The sequence below is a fragment of the Cygnus olor genome, chromosome 8 (assembly GCF_009769625.2).
Source record: "Cygnus olor isolate bCygOlo1 chromosome 8, bCygOlo1.pri.v2, whole genome shotgun sequence".
In the NCBI taxonomy this organism is placed as follows: Eukaryota; Metazoa; Chordata; class Aves; order Anseriformes; family Anatidae; genus Cygnus; species Cygnus olor.
The window spans coordinates 30,743,292-30,761,172 of NC_049176.1; the positions used below are offsets into that span (position 1 = coordinate 30,743,292).

Sequence of the window (17,881 nt, forward strand, 5' to 3'; positions counted from 1 at the left end):
AGTCTCCACATGCAGCATCAGATAGTGTCTTGTTTTTAAATAGGGCCAAATGTTAGTGTTTTGGGAAGAAGATGCAAGCAAAACAGTAATAAAGTACAAGTCGGCTCAGCTGCTTGCACAGAGCAGCACAAACTTGCAAGTTAGTACAGTGGGGCAGAAAAAAGCCAGGTGATAGCTTCTTCATGCATAAAAGCGTTTTCAACAGTTAGAATGTTTTAGAAACTTTCTTGTGGCAGTAGGAAGATATTTGACAAGGTTGTGGATTATTTTACATTGACAATAAGTTTTAAAAGATTGTGATTTGTTACTGCTTTCTGACATCTTTCCAGATTTTCATGTGTGAATTCTGCTGGTAGGATGTACTTTCCCCTCTGTTTGTGATGTCACGATTTTGATTGTATTTCCTTTGAGAGTCTGAGACTCCGCTGACACTGCATCCTGTGTTATTGTGGGAGAAAAATGTCCAAAATGACATTACACATATTCTATGCACAAGTAAATTGATTTATTTTTTTAAATGCGGTTGTCTACTGAGGAACCATTTATTGAGCTAGTCTCTTTTACATCTGGGTCCTCGTCATGCTTAAGTACTTGGTTAATATTAAGAAGTATTAATTTGGCAGCACGTTCACAGTGTGCAGAATTCAATGCTTGTCTGTGTTTCTGCAAAATCTAGGATACTGCCTTAAAGTTTTTAAAGTAACTGTTTTTCACTAGTTGCAAATGTTTCTTTTGGCTCCCCTTAGGTACTTGCATGCAGTGGCTAATCCAGGACTAATTACCTTCACTGGTCCCTACTTAGATGTTGGAGGCGCAGGCTATGTCGTCACCATCAGTCACACAGTCCATTCTTCCAGGTAAATTGTGTTTGTAGGTTTGTGTCAAGTGAGAATACTCTGAAAATCTTCTGAAAAGGTTTGTTTTAGGTGGGACTGAAACAGGCTGGGTGACTCCTGTGTGTTCAAGAACTGAAAAACAGCCTGTTTTTAAAGTGCATTTGATGAAATGTAATCTAACCTTGGGTAGATTCATTGGAAATAGGATGTTGACATTGTGAAGAATCCCTGGGATATGAATGAGTTTATATTCTGGTTTATTTATTTAATATGTGAATAAGAATAGCATAAATAAAAGATTGATTGGGTGGGTGAGAAAGTGCTTCTGGATGACCATGAGGAGAAATTTCATGTGTACAAGATGAAGATCTAGGAGAGGGAGAAGGACCACTTCCTTGTGGTCCTTCTTTGTGATCTGTTCCCTCTCTGTCACTAGTCAAATAGTATGATCTACTTTCTCGTCAAGACAGCTAATCTCTAAATTTCTGGAAGTTTCCTGAAGTTACACACACACAAAAGTCGTATGTACCAGGGTGATGCTCGGACAGGGATAGGTAAAAGCAGATCTGCTGAGCTGCCAGTGAAGGTGAATCCACAAGGCTGCTCCTTAAAGAGCTGTTTGTGCTCCAGAAATTCAGAGAGCTCCTCGCCTGGGCTGTTTAAATTTAGCACTTCTGTAGCGAGTTGTTCAGGAGGAAGAACAACTTGTGGAGCAGCCCGTAAACCTTGAGCTGTACTTACAGGACTGCAGAAAACAAATCAGAATGAAAGCAGCAGCCTGTGCCTTTGGGGTTAAAGCACCACATATAGCTAAAGGAACATCACAGCCAGATGGGAGGGAACGTTTTCATAATTAACATCTTCTGTGATTTGAAAAAGGAAAAAGGGAACATTCTAATGTTTTTTTGTTCAAAGTTGATGAAGAGAATCTCGGTGTTCCCGTTATTCTCAGTGCAATTAGTATTGCTGCCGTGAAGTGGAGTCTGTCTGTCTGGGAAAACCTTCTCAGTGTTAGGTGACCCGTTCCTCAAGGACCAGACCTTCAGTGTTTCACCTCTCTCCTGGCCAGGCCCCCAGCCTAAGGCTGTGGTTCATTCTGAGACTTAGGATGCTTACAGGAGTTCGGTTGGTAGAATGGGTACTGAAGCTTTCTGTTACAAGCACTCCCAAGATTCAGAAATATTGGTACTCAGTTTGGATTTTATATGGAGGCTCTCCCAAGGTTTTCACTGAGCACGTGGCTTACTTGCACGCTCTATCTAACAGATACAGATCACAAAGCCAGCAAAGCTCAGTTTTTTAGTTCTTGGATGCATCTTTTAGACACGGTTTTTTAGTTCTCGGACACATCTTGGCTTTGTTCGGGGCTTCCCACCGCACAACATCTGCCTCTTCTGTCAGGAGTGGTATCAAGCCAGATGCCTGTGTGGTGCCTCTTGCAGAGATTTATTCAAGGGAAATAAGCACTTTTGTAAGAAGAGAAGTGCTCGTAATCCAAATTCTGATTTTTATCTAGTAAGAGATGTTTCAGTTGGCATTAAAAACTTAAAGGTTGCGTGGATGACTAGAACATGATTAAGGAAGAGTTAAATGAAGTTTGGCAGGTGTGAGTGTGATTCCTGGGTAAATATGACCTCTGAAGCTTAGAGTCACATGCAGTTATAATCTCCCCCCAAAAAGGGGGGCGTGGAAGGGGATCAGTGGAGTTAATACACATACTTGTTAGAAACAGCTGTGCAACAACATCAATTTGTCTGGAACTGAAGTTTATCTCGCATTGCTATCTTATGTGTATCTTCCTTCTTTTTTGGAGTCTGGGAATAGAAGATTCATGCAAGAAGTTGCTTAATACAGCTTGCATCAGTAAATCAGAAGGAATTAATACTTAATAATGAAGCTACAATATTTACAGCATTCCTCATGACTTTTTGTCTCTTAGGACAGAGGGCTAACTTCATAGCTTGATGCCTTGTCACAGACAGTTAAATTTGTCTGTGCTGCTTCACTGTCATTCTTTTTCCATTCCTTCTTCCTGAGATGGATAATACTAAAAATAAATTCAATACCGTTTTTAAAAGCTACATCTAGAAATCTACAAATTAGAGTTGACTACATTAAATTTCACTACATCTTCACTGTGCCTCTTTAAAAGCAAACAAACTTCAGTCCAGTAAATGGAGTTGGTTTTATATGCAGAGGGAGTGGCCAGCAGCCTCCACTTCATACAGTCCAGCTGTGCTGCTCAGTTCTCTTCTAAGCGATTTTATTCCTATCTTCAGAGATAAAACTATTTTAAAGAGTAGATTAAGTAGCATGTCAAATGCATCTCCTATGTCATCAGTGTAAGGCCTACATATGTGCAAAATAGCACACCCTGTCCTTTGCGGATGAGCTGATGGTTTACGTTCTTCAGGGAGGAGAGGTAAGGTACTCTCGTCGTGCCAGCTCAATGAGAATGTGGCTGTTAGAAATGTGACGGGATTGCCTGGTCATTCAGTCCAGCCTCGGGCTACTACAGGCCGCTGCAAAATAGGCAGTTTACGAAAATAATTGTAATAAATATCAGGTATTTTTCCTCTGTTATTGCTTTAGAAGGGTTTTGTTCCAGGGCCTCGCTGCTCTGATGCCCAACTTCCCAGTGGGGATTTGCACCTTAATTAAAGCGCATCCGGACATGACTCCTGAGGGGAAGATGGGAACTTTCTGGGACAGAAGTTACGGAAAAATAACAGCGTAATTGGAGTATAACTTCTGTTTGGAGCTGTCAGCAGCCAGATGGTTTCAGCCAAACGTCAAGGCTGTGCTTCTTCCAGGAGAGCTCTTGCAATTACTGTACTGATGGTGGGGAAAGTTAAAAAGATAGGACTGAGCAAAAGTTTTACTTTTTTACCTTTATAGAGCTGCAAGAAAATGTGCTTCTGTACATCAGCCTGAGACTGTCTTGTGGTCTTTCATTTATCAGTTGCCAAGGCAACTGTGTATATTCCTGGACTGAGGCATAGAAATAGGAACACAAGCACATTTTCAGTGTGGGCAAGATATTGGAATGCAGAGCAGCTCTTGCTGCCTCTGCTTGTAAGCATCCACAGAGACTTCAGGTTCTGCACTTTTCCTGTGGTTTATTGTTGCCCTGCACCGGGGGAAAAATACGGGATCAGAACATTTGTTACATTACGGGGATTGAAATGTCACTTGGCACTCAGTAGGCAAGTGGGAGACAATGTGAGGTTAATCACTGAATTACTCGTGTTGAATTCCCGCTAGTATGGGTAGCTGTCCTGGTAATAGCATGCAGTTTCCCTACGTGAGGCATTTAACACAGTGCTCGTTAAATAGCGCCTGATAGAGGTGCTGGAGCTTCGCTCCTCTGCAGGCAGCTGGTGTACGGATGGATCTGAGCCATATACGGATGGATCTGAGCTGGTCGTTCACGTGCCAGGGAATCCAGTCCCCTGTTCCAGTAGGGAGCTGAGCAATTAAAATATTAATTAATACAACCGTTAAAGCCTTTTTGCTTTTTTCTCCTTCCTTCGCAGCGCGCAGATGTCTTCGGGACATTCAGTGGCTGTGATGGGCATTGACTTCACCCTGCGGTACTTCTACAAAGTTCTCATGGACCTGCTCCCAGTTTGTAACCAAGACGGAGGAAACAAAATAAGGTAAGCCTTTTCTTTCAGGTAATAACTATCCTCAGTGGTTTTTATTCTTTATTTGACCAGGTGACCCAGAGGTACTTGCCAGCCTGTCTTACTCTGGAATTCTGTTACTGTTGATATTCTCTGATTTGCACTAGAATTTGTGCTGGTTCTCATACAGATTATGTGGACGTTTTATTGCTCAAGATCAAACTAAGATCATGAGCTAAGAAAACAGTCTGCAGTAATACAAAAAAAGGAAGATAACTGATTTCCATTTGTTATATTTAGGCTTCACTGAAATCTTGGGAGGGAGACCGATAGTTTTCATTAAATGAACACGCTTCCTTTCTCTTCTGTTTGTTTTGATTTGGGTTTGTTCTAGATACCTCCCTTCTGGAACACTGACCAACCAAGTTCTTGTGAGCAGTGATTATTCATGTGTAATAATGATATATTAGCTCTAGTTATTTTAACTGTGATTATTAAAATACACTTTTATTATATTTTTAAAAAATACCTAGCACAGCACTAGTTGTAAAAGGTCCAGTTGTGTCCGGAGTATCTAATTTTAGTTTGACCTACGTGTATCTAATTGTTCCTCCTCCCTTGGTTGTATTTGAAGAATCATGGGGGGAGAGGTTGTAGTTTGGATCTAGAGTAACTTGATAATGTAGTTTGGGCATTGTTGTTTTTTCTTTGTTTTTAAATCTTGAATTTGGGAAGGGAAGTGGTTTTCTGTCATCCTTCCAGTTATTTTCTGGTTTGGTTTGGATGTTTTTTGTGTATCTTATTACGTTTAAAAAGCATATCAGGATTTCTGGTTTGGCATTCTTTTTTTTGTTTTTTTTCCTCCAGTTTATTCTTTGCTTCAGAAGTAAAGTTCTATACTTTATTCTGTTCCTGTATTCCCTAAATCAGGATTTTCAAGCATTATCATTAAATGCTTTGTTAGACCATTCTAATGTAGAAGCTGGATCTAATGCTTTTACAGCCTTTGCATAAATGCTTGCAGGTATCAGGGGATATCAATTCTAACTATTTGGCAGGCATTTGTTTGTTTTTAAGTGTATCTCTACAAAGCTTTTCTCTGCAGTCATTCTGGGGTAGTCACGAGCCCACTGGTTCTCCTGTTTCCTTTAACATCTTTTAGGAAAAAAATAGAAGACACCATCCACAACATGAATTTCTAACGCAAAACCCCAAAAGATTGAGGGAGTAAAGATAAATATATAAATGAAAACCAAGAAAAAAATATGAAATGTTTTCATGACTCCTTTGGGCAGTGTCGGGCAGCCGCGTTGCCCTCCTCCTGTCTCCCTCATGCCGGCAGCGGCTCCGCGCAGCTCCCCGGCCTTCCCAGCGCCGTGTCTGTGGCTATGGAAACACGCAGCCCAGGGCTGCTGCGGGCAGGGCAGGCTCCAGCCTCGCAGCACGCTGCTGTCTGGGTGGGGGCACGGATGGGGCATCGCTTCCACACAGGAAACTAACGGGAATTGCTGCAAAGGGAGAGGAAAGGTCGGGGGGGCTGCGAGTGAAACAAGTCATTTCTCTCTCCGTTAAGATTTAATTCTAAAGCAGGACATCATTAAATGAGTCTGAAACCTCTGTTTAATCAGTAACATGGTAGATTAATGAACTCTTAAACCTTTTTGAAGTTCAGTATGCTTCCTTTAGTTCAGGATCTTTCCAGATTAGACATGACCATGCACCGATCGGTTTCCCTTTTTGTTTCTAACCAGTTCAGTTTTCAAGTTCTCCATAGCCCAGGCTTGCAGCAGCAATAATAGGCCTAAAATCTTCAGGGAAATACTGATGCAGCCTTCAAAACTGTTTTCCAGTGAATTTGTTTAATGGCCCTGTTATTTTAATAAACGGAAGCCCTTAAAAGCTCTTCCTCCAGCTGTAAATTGAAGATCATGCTTTATTTCACCATGTTCCTGTAATGCCTAAGGAAGCCTAACGGGAGACTGACGGCTCTTGTTTGTCACGGGCAGGTGCTTTATCATGGAGGACAGGGGGTACCTCGTGGCCCACCCAACCCTCATCGATCCCAAAGGACATGCGCCAGTAGAGCAACAGCATATTACGCACAAGGTCTGGCTCCTTTTTTGTTGATCTCTTCCTCCCTTTTTTAGCTTCTGAAGTGATAAGGACTGTAGAGAAGTTGCTGTTTGTACCTGATTTAAAAGGCATAAAATACTGCGTTTCTCACTTAGGAGCCATTGGTAGCGAATGACATTCTTAACCACCCAAACTTTGTGAAGAAAAACCTCTGCAACAGCTTCAGTGACAGAACAGTTCAGCGGTTTTATAAATTTAATACCAGCTTAGTGGTAAGTGTGTTGTTTGTTTTTATTTATTTATTTTGCTTTTGAATGTGCATTGGTTGGGTTGGGTTTCTTTTGGTGGAAACACAAAGCCTTGCCAGGATCAGCAGACATGAGTCTAAGCCAGCCTTCTGTGTGGATTGGCCTCTGTTCACCCCCTCCAAACACGAAATCAGTGATCTGAACCGCACAAATAGTTCTCACATGAGAAGTCAGTTGACACACAAGGGATTATGGATGGTCGACTGTGGTTGATGTCAGCAAAGTCTAGGCCAGCATCAGGAAAATGAGAGAGGTTTGCTAGGCAAGCAAACAAATGCATTTGGTGATGCAACGTGCGCGAGCATTTTCAGGTTATCACTTGTCAAACTGCAGTCTGGAGACCTGAATTCCTCTTGTGCTCAGCCGTGCTTCGAGGTCCAAGCCAGGGGCTGTCATCTTGCTGCGTGGTGAACGCCGACTGCAGTGTAACAGATCCATCCTTGCAAGATTACTGCAGAATTATTCAAAAGATGTTAAGCTCTGTGGCAGAAGTTGCTCTTCAAATAATACTTTTCAATTATTAATGAGAAGGTGGGAAATGAGTGTCAAAAATATTTGAAAGTGATGTCAGAATACATTGATTTGTGTCAGGTAGGCTTAAACATTTGCCCCGCATTTGAAATGCCAAGCAAAGAGCGTATTACTCTAAAGGAAATTGTATAGGACAGAGCAAAACCTTAAGATTGCGCTGTGCAAATCGGAATCAGAAATTAGCCTGCCTACCAAATAGATCGCAGCTGTACAGTGCTGTGGTGTATGGGTTCTTTATGTACGTGTGCCAGCAAGTTTTCAGCAAGTCATGATGGTGTCTCCCCGTCGGAGCTGAGCCTCGTAGCGGAGGTCACGGAGAGCTGGCGCAGTGGGATGGGTGGGGAGAGCAATGCCACAGAGTGAAACGTAACCTGCTGTCAGCGGGATGTCAGGCTCAGCCCCACCGCTGCATCTCATAATGTTTACAAGCTAAGCATCTTTTTTCTATCTTCATCAAAGTCTTTCCACCCAGTAGCAGCTTGGAAGATGTGCAAAACTCAACAGGTTGAAGAACAACTTCATAAGCCTCATATTTGTAATAGCAGCTCTCCCATGCATTTTTGTTCCCTCGGCTTTGTGTGTTTCCCTGGAAGGGGGAAAATCTTCAGCTGCAAGAACAGGTTTCTTGGTATACCATTAATGCAGCTTTTTTTTTTTTTTTTTTTCCCTAGGGAGATCTGACAAACCTTGTCCATGGCAGTCACTGCTCCAAGTACAGGCTCACAAGGATACCGGGCACCAATGCCTTTGTGGGAATCGTCAACGAGACCTGCGACTCGCTTGCTTTCTGTGCCTGCAGCATGGTGGACAGGCTCTGTCTGAACTGCCACAGGTCAGCTGGAGATCTGATATGAGTGGGCTAGTCGAGGCATTTTGTAAAGTTTATAAAAAGCTTTTTAAAACGTGTTTATTTTATAAGCTAAACGAAAATGTGCAGTGCAAAACTAAAGAGAAAACCAGTTAATTTACTCATGCTGCTTGTAGGGGTCATGGTGGTTTAGCATTCCTTTAATCCATAGTGTCACTATATTAAGAGTAGTTTGTTCTTGCCATGGTCATAAGAGGGGGTGAGAGAAGAAGGGATGCTGGACAGCTTTCTCACTGGTGAGCAGTCCCTCTGCAGCTGCACGGTGGGGTTAAAATTCGCGAGCCGCCTGATGCATTGTTTTTGTTTTCTGCCTCTGAAGAATGGAGCAGAACGAATGCGAGTGCCCGTGCGAGTGCCCTCTGGAGGTAAACGAGTGTACTGGCAACCTCACCAACGCCGAAAGCAGGTGAGGACAAATGTCCTGTCTCATGGGACAGAAGTTAACAAAAATGAGCGTTTGTTCATGCAACTAGCAGGTGGTACGGGAGAGAACATACAGTACTTTTTAGTATATTTAAGCAAATGACAATGTAGTAGGTAAAATGATGTTTTTCATGGATTGTTACTTGACCACTTCTTACGTTACAAGGCTTTACTTTTTGCCCCAATATAGGAATCCTAGTTGTGAAGTACATCAGGAGCCAATGACTTTCACAGCGATCGATCCAAGCCTCCAGGATGCTCTCCCGCAGTGCATTAACACTCAGTGCAATCAGAGGACAGAGAGCGGGTAAAGTGCAGTTCTCCCTTTCTGAAGATACATGGTGTTCTTGAAATAATTAATATTATTCCTTTAAGTGAAAATAGCTCCTCCTTACACGGTTTGAAGGAAGAAAAAAAAAAGGGAAATATGATACCAGAATGAGATATTATAGCAAACACCAATGATGACATTATGTTGTAGTGCAGGAACACAAGACCTCACTATTTCTGTCTGAGTCACATAACACCGTTAATAACAAACAAATGGCTTTCCAGTCACACTTCATGACTCTATGAAGAACTGAGGATTGTGCAAGTACAACATTTGCTGTTGAAAGGACAAATTCTTCTTTTTAGCAAAACAGATAGTACTGCTATGTTTGTCTGCCTTCTGGAGGAACATGTGGACTGAAGTGTTCACAGAAAGGAGACAATACATTAACAGTGGTGACTTTGGAACATGCTAGCAATGTTAGCTGCCTGTCAGCTTCCTGTGTCTCTCTTCTACTCTTGGCATTTTGTGGAGATGCTTGAGGGCTTATTTAGTTTTTGCCAGTTTTGAGTGGTCTCTAGGGAACTGAGATTGCTAGAACACATCATGCTCTGACCAGACTTTTCCAAATCCTTTCTTCTGTCTTCCAAAGGATTGCAGAAAAGGGGTGGAGCTGTAGTCAGACTTCACTATGCTGAGAAGTGTCTTATTGGAGGAGTTACAAATAGGAAGTTCTCCCTTTGCTCAATGCGAGGGAGGGAGGAAAAAAAACACAAATCAAACAGGCTTGGAAGCTCAAGATACAGCTCCCCCGTATGACTTACCTTGTTCTAGCTGACCATTTTAGTGAGAAGTTTTTGTGGCCATATGTTACATAATGTGAGAGTTTACAGATGACTTTGGCCTCCCTTTGTCTCATGATTCTAAAATAGGCTGAGCTGTGTCAAATGAAAAGTTCTGGACTTGGCAGTACATGTTGTTTTCTTTTGTTCTTAACTTTCAGGGATTGCTTTGGTGTCTTGGACTGTGAGTGGTGTATGGTAGACAGTGATGGGAAGACCCATCTGGATAAGTCCTATTGTGCCCCGCAGAAGGAATGCTTTGGTGGCATTGTGGGAGCCAAGAGCCCGTATGTGGATGACCTGGGCGCAATAGGTAACTGTCTTTCTGAACAGTCGCTACATTAACTCTTTTCATTCGATAGCATTAAGCTTTCAATGTCAGAGCATGCTTTGAATTAATAGAATCATAGAATGGTTTGGGTTGGAAGGGACCTTAAAGATCACCCGATTCCATCTCTAGTCATTAGAGATGTTGATTTAAACCTTTCTGCAGAACACTTATGTTTTTTTCCCCCCTATATTTTGTACCTTTTGATTTAGGAGATGAGGTCATCACTCTGAACATGATAAAAAGTGCACCAGTTGGGCCAGTGGCTGGAGGCATTATGGGCTGCATTATGGTGCTTGTCCTAGCAGTATACGCCTATCGCCACCAGATACATCGGAGGAGTCACCAGCACATGTCACCTTTGGCTGCACAGGGTGAGCTGATAACTGTTGAGAGAAGTAGTAGTTATGGGAATTAAAAGCTGAAAACAACAGCAACAAAAACGCATGCAGGAAAAAAAACTTTCCTTGTTTTTTTTTTCTCCCCTCAGTGCTTCATACCATTTTATTTCTCTCTTGCCAGCCTCTGTAAAAGGTCATGTCCAGGGTGCTTGTGTATTGCTGCCCTCTTCTGGGTGTAGTCCAACCTGCTGCCTCCAGAGGAAAGTCTGCCCGAAAAACTCAAAAGCATTTCCTATCAGGAAGCTGAAGTTATGATTTTTCCAGAGCTAAAATGATAAGCCCAAGTTCACAGCTTTGGGGGCCTTGTCATAGCATGCTGGTCATCTATGTTTATTTCTGCACTGGAGTGATGATTTTGGGAGTATTAGTTTTCACACCCCTTCTGCTTGGGCTGTTTGGGACATGTTTGTTGTTTTACTTGTATCCCTGCTTCTGTTCCACGTGATGTTCTTGATCACAGACATCAAAGAGGCAAAACAGAGCAAAATCCTTTCTTCTGTGGCTGCCTGGGCAGGGCATGGAAGCTTTTCTGGAGTCACGGAGCCCTTATAAACTTGTGATGAGAGGATATTTTTGTGACAGAAGCACTGAAGTCTGAGAGACAAAACTGTATTTGGGAGAAAATGCTGTTGAGGAGTGATGGTGATTAGAAAGTTACAGAAGGGAAAGTGTGATTGGTGCTAATCACCTGTAGATTTGATTACCCTGTCTGCATTTTGAATCAGTTCTCTTTCTATAAAGCCTGTTCCGTTCAGGGATGTGGCGTGTATCATTTTCGTGGTATCCCTATGCCCCATCAGTCTTGGAAACAGAGCACACCAAGCTGCATCTCTTCAAGCAGTAATACAAAGTGATTCCACTATAAAACCAGGGTAACAGCCATTAGTAAGATGATCCAAAATTTTTCTCTTAACAGTTGCATTTTTCTGTTTGTAATGGTGTGTAGAAATGTCAGTGCGTATGTCGAACCTGGAAAATGATAGGGACGAGAGAGACGATGACAGCCATGAAGACAGAGGAATCAGTAAGTACCAAATCAATTCTCTGTCAAAAATATTAAAGTAAATGAACGATTTGTTTTCTTAATAAGCTAGAATTATTAAAAAAGGAAACTCCGTGCTGATTAGCAGTAGAAAATGACTGGACAATGTTTTAACTTAAGTTGTAACTTCCAGAGTACTTACAGTCTCATGCTGAAAAATTGCATTTTTTATTTTTAAAAGATTATAATCTCAACTGTGTGGAGGAAGTTTTTCTCTTCCCCCCCCCCCCCCCCCCCCCCCCCAATCATGACCATTTCCAACAGCAGCTGAGCTGCAGCTTAGAAATTACAATTGTGACAATATGCAAAAGGTATGCAAAGCTGCTACCTTTGTTCAGCCTTGGCAAGGAGAGGCCAAGTCTAGCATTTACCTTCAACAAATGTGTCAGTAAATCTTACTTGCATTGAATTTGGGGTGCTTGTTCTTCTTTGTCAGTAAAAGTGGCACTTTGAATGTAATGCTGCTATATTGTAAAATGTCACAGGTGTACCGAAATTTTGGGAGAGCTCCAGATTCAGACCAGATCCCTGCCTCTGATCCCACACTAAAACAGCACCTAAGATTTGAAACTCTGTCAACACTTACAGATTGGAAAAATAAGCATACCTGAGCTTCATGGCTTGCATCTACTGTTTTTCCAAGTCCTTTCTTTAGCATGGATAAGTTAATACTGTAAATTCTTTCAAGTTGATGAGGTGGATGAGTTTGGATCTTGATCTATCCCATATTTAGATACCATCTCTTTACTTCTAGTCCTCTGTCACTTGACAGTCTTAATTTAGTCTTAATAGTAGTATTTGAGTAGAGTTAGCTTGCAGAAAGCCTGTTTCACTGTGCCTGATTTGTCCCACTGATAAAATTCAGTAAAAGCACTCTCATAAAAGTCAGTTCCATTTCTTTTTCTCCCCCAGTCAGTAACACTCGGTTCATCGCAGCGGTAATAGAGCGGCACGCCCACAGCCCAGAACGCAGACGCCGATACTGGGGTCGATCGGGAACAGAGAGCGACCACGGTAATACCTTAAAATCACCATCCTAATTACAGGTTAATGATTGTGGTTATTCAGATGTCTAGCATGTTGCAGATAAGGCTGCCAAAAAAACCCCAAAAACCACCTTGCACGTTATTGCTTCAGTTAAACAGTTTTGACACTCTTCATCAAATGATGCTGTCCGGCGAAGGAGCTGTTTTTGTCAGAGCGGTCGTGTGAGAGCAGCTAAATGCTGTGGTCTCCCTGTCTGGTCCTTGGGTTCTGCTAGCTTCACTGGGTGACCAGAATTCAGACTAACAGAAATGTTGCTACATTTACCACACTGGTTTTCCACTGCTGACCGTAACAATCTAGATGTTCAGTTGAGATAATAAACCTCTCCTACTCAGTGAGAGAAACAAATCCCTTGCAATTAAGTCAGCATCTCTACTGCTTTTTGTCTTCGATGGGACATGCATGTCTTTCATAAAATTCCAGCAACGTGCTGGATGCCTGCATTTGTTAGGGTAAAAAAAGCATGGATTAGAGGTCAGTGACTCGGGTGCCTCCTTAGCCTTTCTGTTGCACATTCAGTCAATATCATCACCATTGATCATCACCTTATGTCACTGTTAAGCAAATATCAATATTAACTGTGTACATGGGTAGCAGTTAGAAGGGTGTTCAGCCTTGTGTGGTTGTTCCACACACATGCACATACGTACTGTTTAGGTTCAGAGAATTTTAATACCTCTCTCATGCCCTGAGGCTACTTAAGTCTTAAAAGCAGTTAGAAGGGTGTTGTGCTGTTGACTCATGAGGAGAGCTTAACAGAATTTAAGAGAAGGGCAGTTAGGGCAGTCTGCTACAGACAACAGCCTGCCATAGTGGGTGTCAATTGTCTGGAAGACCTGTTCAATTTTAAGACAGTGGTTGCACTAATGGAATTACTGATGGACAGGAAATCTCAGTGCCAAAACCGTGCAGTGTGAATGAACAGATGTCTGAGAGACAATCTTGCTCTAGGAGGCATTATCTGGGATTTGGGGTCTGATTACCTGCGCTGAGACAGATTTGCTAGACTAATGCTCCTTTTGCTCCATTTCTTGTAGTCCCAGCAAATCCTTGCCATCTTCCCTCGTTAACATGTGAGGGTTAGCAGGGTTACTGTCTACCTGTCTCCGGAATGTGCACTTCTGTTTTTAGCCTCTGTAATCTTCTTCAGAGGCTGAAGTCTTCTGCCCAGTCTTCTCCCCCAGTTCTTCTCTGCCAACTAGAAGCCATGACTCAGACCATGGAATCGTAGAATTGTTCAGGTTGGAAAAGACCTCTAAGATCATCCAACCTTTAACCTAGTGCTAAAGTCTACCACCAAACCATGCTACTAAGTTCTAAATCTACGTGTTTCTTGAAGACCACCTCCAGGGATGGTGACTCATCGAAGTGAGAACCAACTTCGGCTACTTAGCCTGATATTTCTTAACACGCTGCTTCTAGGTGTCTCAGGCTGAAAACTTGACATGCTCAGAAGCACTAGGAGTTGTTCAGCTCTTAGCCAAAGTTTTCTCGGAAGGATTATTGTTCTAATTAAAGCAAGATCTTCAAAGAAGAAAACTTCTGTTTGCGTTTCTGCATTTAGAAATACTGAGCTGTTTTTGTTGGGGACACTGCAAACTGGTTTTGAGTGGTAACAGCTGGTTTTAGTGGTAAATCCAAACCTCATAGCAACTACTAGCACCTGCTTCAAAAGAAAGGGGCAGGTCCAAGGGACCTGTTACAAGATGGCTTTCTCACTGAGAAAGCACAATCTTGTCTTGCAACAGCTAGCTGTTAGCTAACTCTCTAGTGATGTAATTTCCCTAGGATAACCCTATGAATGCACTGCCTCGTTACTCACAAACGTGATCTGGCTGATCTGGTTTGTTTTTGTTTTAACTTCTCAGACTTTGGTAGCAGGTTATTTTAGCCAAGGAAGAGCCTCAAGTCAATTATGCTGTGTGTGCATGCTTATCTGGAAGAGTCAGAACTATTTGGCTTAATGGGACTGTGTGAAACACTTCCATGTGGATTCAGTAGATTTCTTCAACTGTGTGGGAAGATCACCAGCATTGAAAACGGGTTTGGTGTTTGCAAATAGACCACTAATAGGTGACAAGTGTTCTTTCACTTTTAAAAATACAACGTTGTGATTAAATATAATATGATGAGATGATCTGAGTAAGTTTTGCTACTTTCAGTACTTTTCCTTACTAGGAAAGTTGCAGTTTGATAGTAACAGAGGTAGTGGTAGTAGAGCCCACTTAATTCTTTTCAGTTTGTAAAATCCAAGTAATATCTTAAAAGATACCATCCCCACCCCACACCCAAAAACCCCTTCTACTAGGTTTTGTTTTTAAATTCAGTGCTAGCAATTCTACCATAACAAACTGTTGAATGCACAATTGGTCTTGCTGCTAGGTGTTGTACAGGCGCTAGGTTCCAAACGTGACAGGAAAAGGGATGCATTTTGTAATTACAGGAGAAGGTGAGTTTTTGCATTGTTTTCTTTTAATTGAGGCAGCTACTTTTTTATTCTCTATAAAGCACCAGCTGTGCCTGATTCCATGCAGGACGTGGCAGTCAGCACTGTGGATGTTGACCTTTTAGTCTGCTTTTAATTCTCATCCCTGCTGTTTTATGTTCCAGGCTACAGCACTATGAGTCCTCAGGAAGACAGTGAAAATCCTCCATGCAACAACGATCCGTTGTCAGCTGGTGTTGATGTTGGAAACCATGATGAAGACTTAGACCTGGATACCCCACCTCAAACAGCTGCCCTGTTGAGTCACAAGTTTCACCACTACCGGTTGCACCACCCAACTCTTCACCACAGCCACCATTTACAGGCTGCAGTCACGGTACACACTGTGGATGCAGAATGCTAATGAACAACAAAAGAAAGAAAACTTGTGAACAACGATCCATGCAGCACTGGGCAGCTTTGTTCTGTGCTTTTTACCAGGAACAATTTAGCTAACTTCCTGAGTAAATTGTTAGGCATAAAGCTTTACATTTTTATAAATGTAAGGTTGGCTCAGAACTGGAAGGGAAATGTGCTTGATGAATGGACCTGCCATAACATTTAATAAAATGGAGCAGGAGGCACATTAGACCTCCAAAAACAGGGATGCAAGTTTATACAGCAGCTGAAGCTTTGGAAGCCCTGTTATGCTGAGCCAAGAGAAGAGAGAGCTTAAAAGAGCCAGAGATGATTTGGTTTCCTTAACTGGAAGAGCAGAAAACTCTGCAGCTGAAGACTAAAAAGGTGCCAGACAGAGAGGGCGGGGGAAAAGCCTGTCGGGTTCTCTGCAGTTTTTTTGCTTGTCGAAAGTTTGTTGCTCAGACAATTGCTGTATGGAACCTGGGACAATGCATCTCAAGATTTTTAAGTAAAGGATTATTTTTCTACTATTTATTGAACTTGAAACTTTGGGGGGAGGGAGAGGAGAAAACATGTTAGCAATTTTCAACAACTACCACATATATTCTCTGATGCTGAAGTGGTTCTTCTGAGGAAGACGTCTGTTTCTTATTAGCTGATATTCATCCACTGCCCCACTCTGCAAAAGGGAAAATGAAGAAGTAGTCTCTGACGTGTTTACATTATGAATGCTTTCTTCTCCACAATTGTTTTCTGTTAATTTTACAACCGGATTTACATTACAGTATTTTCTTCCTATTTGCAGAGGAGAAATCCTGTACTTTGTTACTAAAATTCTGAGAATTCTGCCCATAAATCTCTCCATCTTAACCTCTTTGGTCATCCTTAAAGGTTTCCTTTTTGGAAGTAATAAAGGGTTTATTTAGCATTGGTTACTGGAGAATTCCAAATGAAATCTGTGCCATTTTTGTGTTTCTTTAGGAAACTGTCAGGATCAGAAGTAGGGATAAACCAGTGTTTTGTACAACTTGGGTTACTGTGGAAGGTATCTTTTTGAAATCATAATTATAAGCTGCTGCTGTTTGTCTGGAATTTAACATTGCTTGGTAATTCAAACAAAGATTAATCAGTCTGTCTACAACACAGGGCATCATAATTATAAATTAGTTTTAAATCACAGTGTTGTACTTTAGATTCACATTTTGTGATTACAGTGATATAAAAACATTCTTGCACTGTGCATATGATAAACATCCATTTATATGTAGTTTTTTTAAATCACTTGTTTTAATTAATATGGTACTTAATACTGTATTATGTAAAAAAAAAATGGTTCTTAAACATTACGGTAAAATAACTATATGTGTGATATCAGGATACCCCTTTATACTATGTATAAATTTAAAATCTCTAGTGAAATAAACTGTATATAACGTATAGTTCTGTGGATAACTGGCTAGACTGAAATTATTCGGTCTCAATTTCCTTTAATTTTCTGGCTGAATGAGTGCTGTAGTAGGAATGAAGCATTTGATCACGTTCCTCTTGGTTTTATCAGCTATCTTGAAAGATCTAAGCTGTACATATAAATGACAGTATTGATGTGTGATTTAAAGTTTTTTCTTGTTTTAGCCTGTTGGTTATTGTTTGGGAAGTGAACAATTTTGAAGTGGTCAGTGACTCTGTAGGCTCACCAAAGATAAACGTTTATTTTTTCTTGTGTGTTACTGAAAAGTCAGTTGCATTGGATTTGTCATTCTGTTGTGTTTTGTGTAAGAGGGGGTTGCGTGTTTTTTTTTGTTTCATTTGGTTGGTTTTTTTTGCTGATGAGACAGCTGTACAAATCTATTAAGCACCATTTTATGTTTTCGAAGGGCTGAATCTGATGTCCTATAACAGTTTATGGTTCAATCTGTAGACCCAACTTGCTAGAATCTCTAATTTTGAATCCAAAATGACACTGGCTGTTGGGCAGTGCACAAACTGGTTGTTTTTTCAGGTTTGACTTTAAAAGAAAATGAATTATCTTAATGTCACTGCTTGACCAAACAAAAACATGCACAGCCAAGAGGCAAAATTTGTAAGCATGACGGGAAAATAGCTTTCAGTGTGGAAACTGTTGAACTATATGTAAGTTTAATAGGAGTTTGTGTAAAACACCAAGCAAGATGCTTTGTTGATGTGTCCTAGTCCTGCAGCACTCATGAAGGTGATTGCATTAAAGTTCAGAGGTAGATGAAATTTGAAGTTCTAGCCAGGACTTTATTTGCTTGAATCTGTTAATGTAACAGTAGAGGGCTTTCAGCCAAAAGTCGTTGCTACGTGACAGTGTCCCTGGAAGTTACCGACTTGTAAAACAGAATTTAAATTTTATCTTGTCCATCTACATGTGAAGGAATCTCACTGTGCTGCTCAAGTTCTTGAAATTAAGTATTTGCTC

The 17,881-nt window shown here is 41.3% G+C and overlaps 1 protein-coding gene across 1 annotated transcript in view; it reads left to right on the forward strand.

Moving 5' to 3' along the window:
- The window catches only part of CACHD1 (cache domain containing 1), a 103,108-nt gene extending 86,222 nt beyond the window's left edge, over nt 1-16,886 (forward strand). The window contains exons 16-27 of the mRNA XM_040565754.1: nt 747-857; nt 4,373-4,495; nt 6,469-6,568; nt 6,691-6,807; nt 8,046-8,206; nt 8,562-8,648; nt 8,856-8,972; nt 9,940-10,091; nt 10,319-10,480; nt 11,454-11,531; nt 12,462-12,563; nt 15,207-16,886. Of these exons, the coding sequence (XP_040421688.1) occupies nt 747-857; nt 4,373-4,495; nt 6,469-6,568; nt 6,691-6,807; nt 8,046-8,206; nt 8,562-8,648; nt 8,856-8,972; nt 9,940-10,091; nt 10,319-10,480; nt 11,454-11,531; nt 12,462-12,563; nt 15,207-15,445 (1,549 nt within the window). The 3' untranslated portion in view covers nt 15,446-16,886. The remainder of the gene's footprint in view (nt 1-746; nt 858-4,372; nt 4,496-6,468; nt 6,569-6,690; nt 6,808-8,045; nt 8,207-8,561; nt 8,649-8,855; nt 8,973-9,939; nt 10,092-10,318; nt 10,481-11,453; nt 11,532-12,461; nt 12,564-15,206) is intronic.
- Nucleotides 16,887-17,881: the final 995 nt, after the last annotated feature.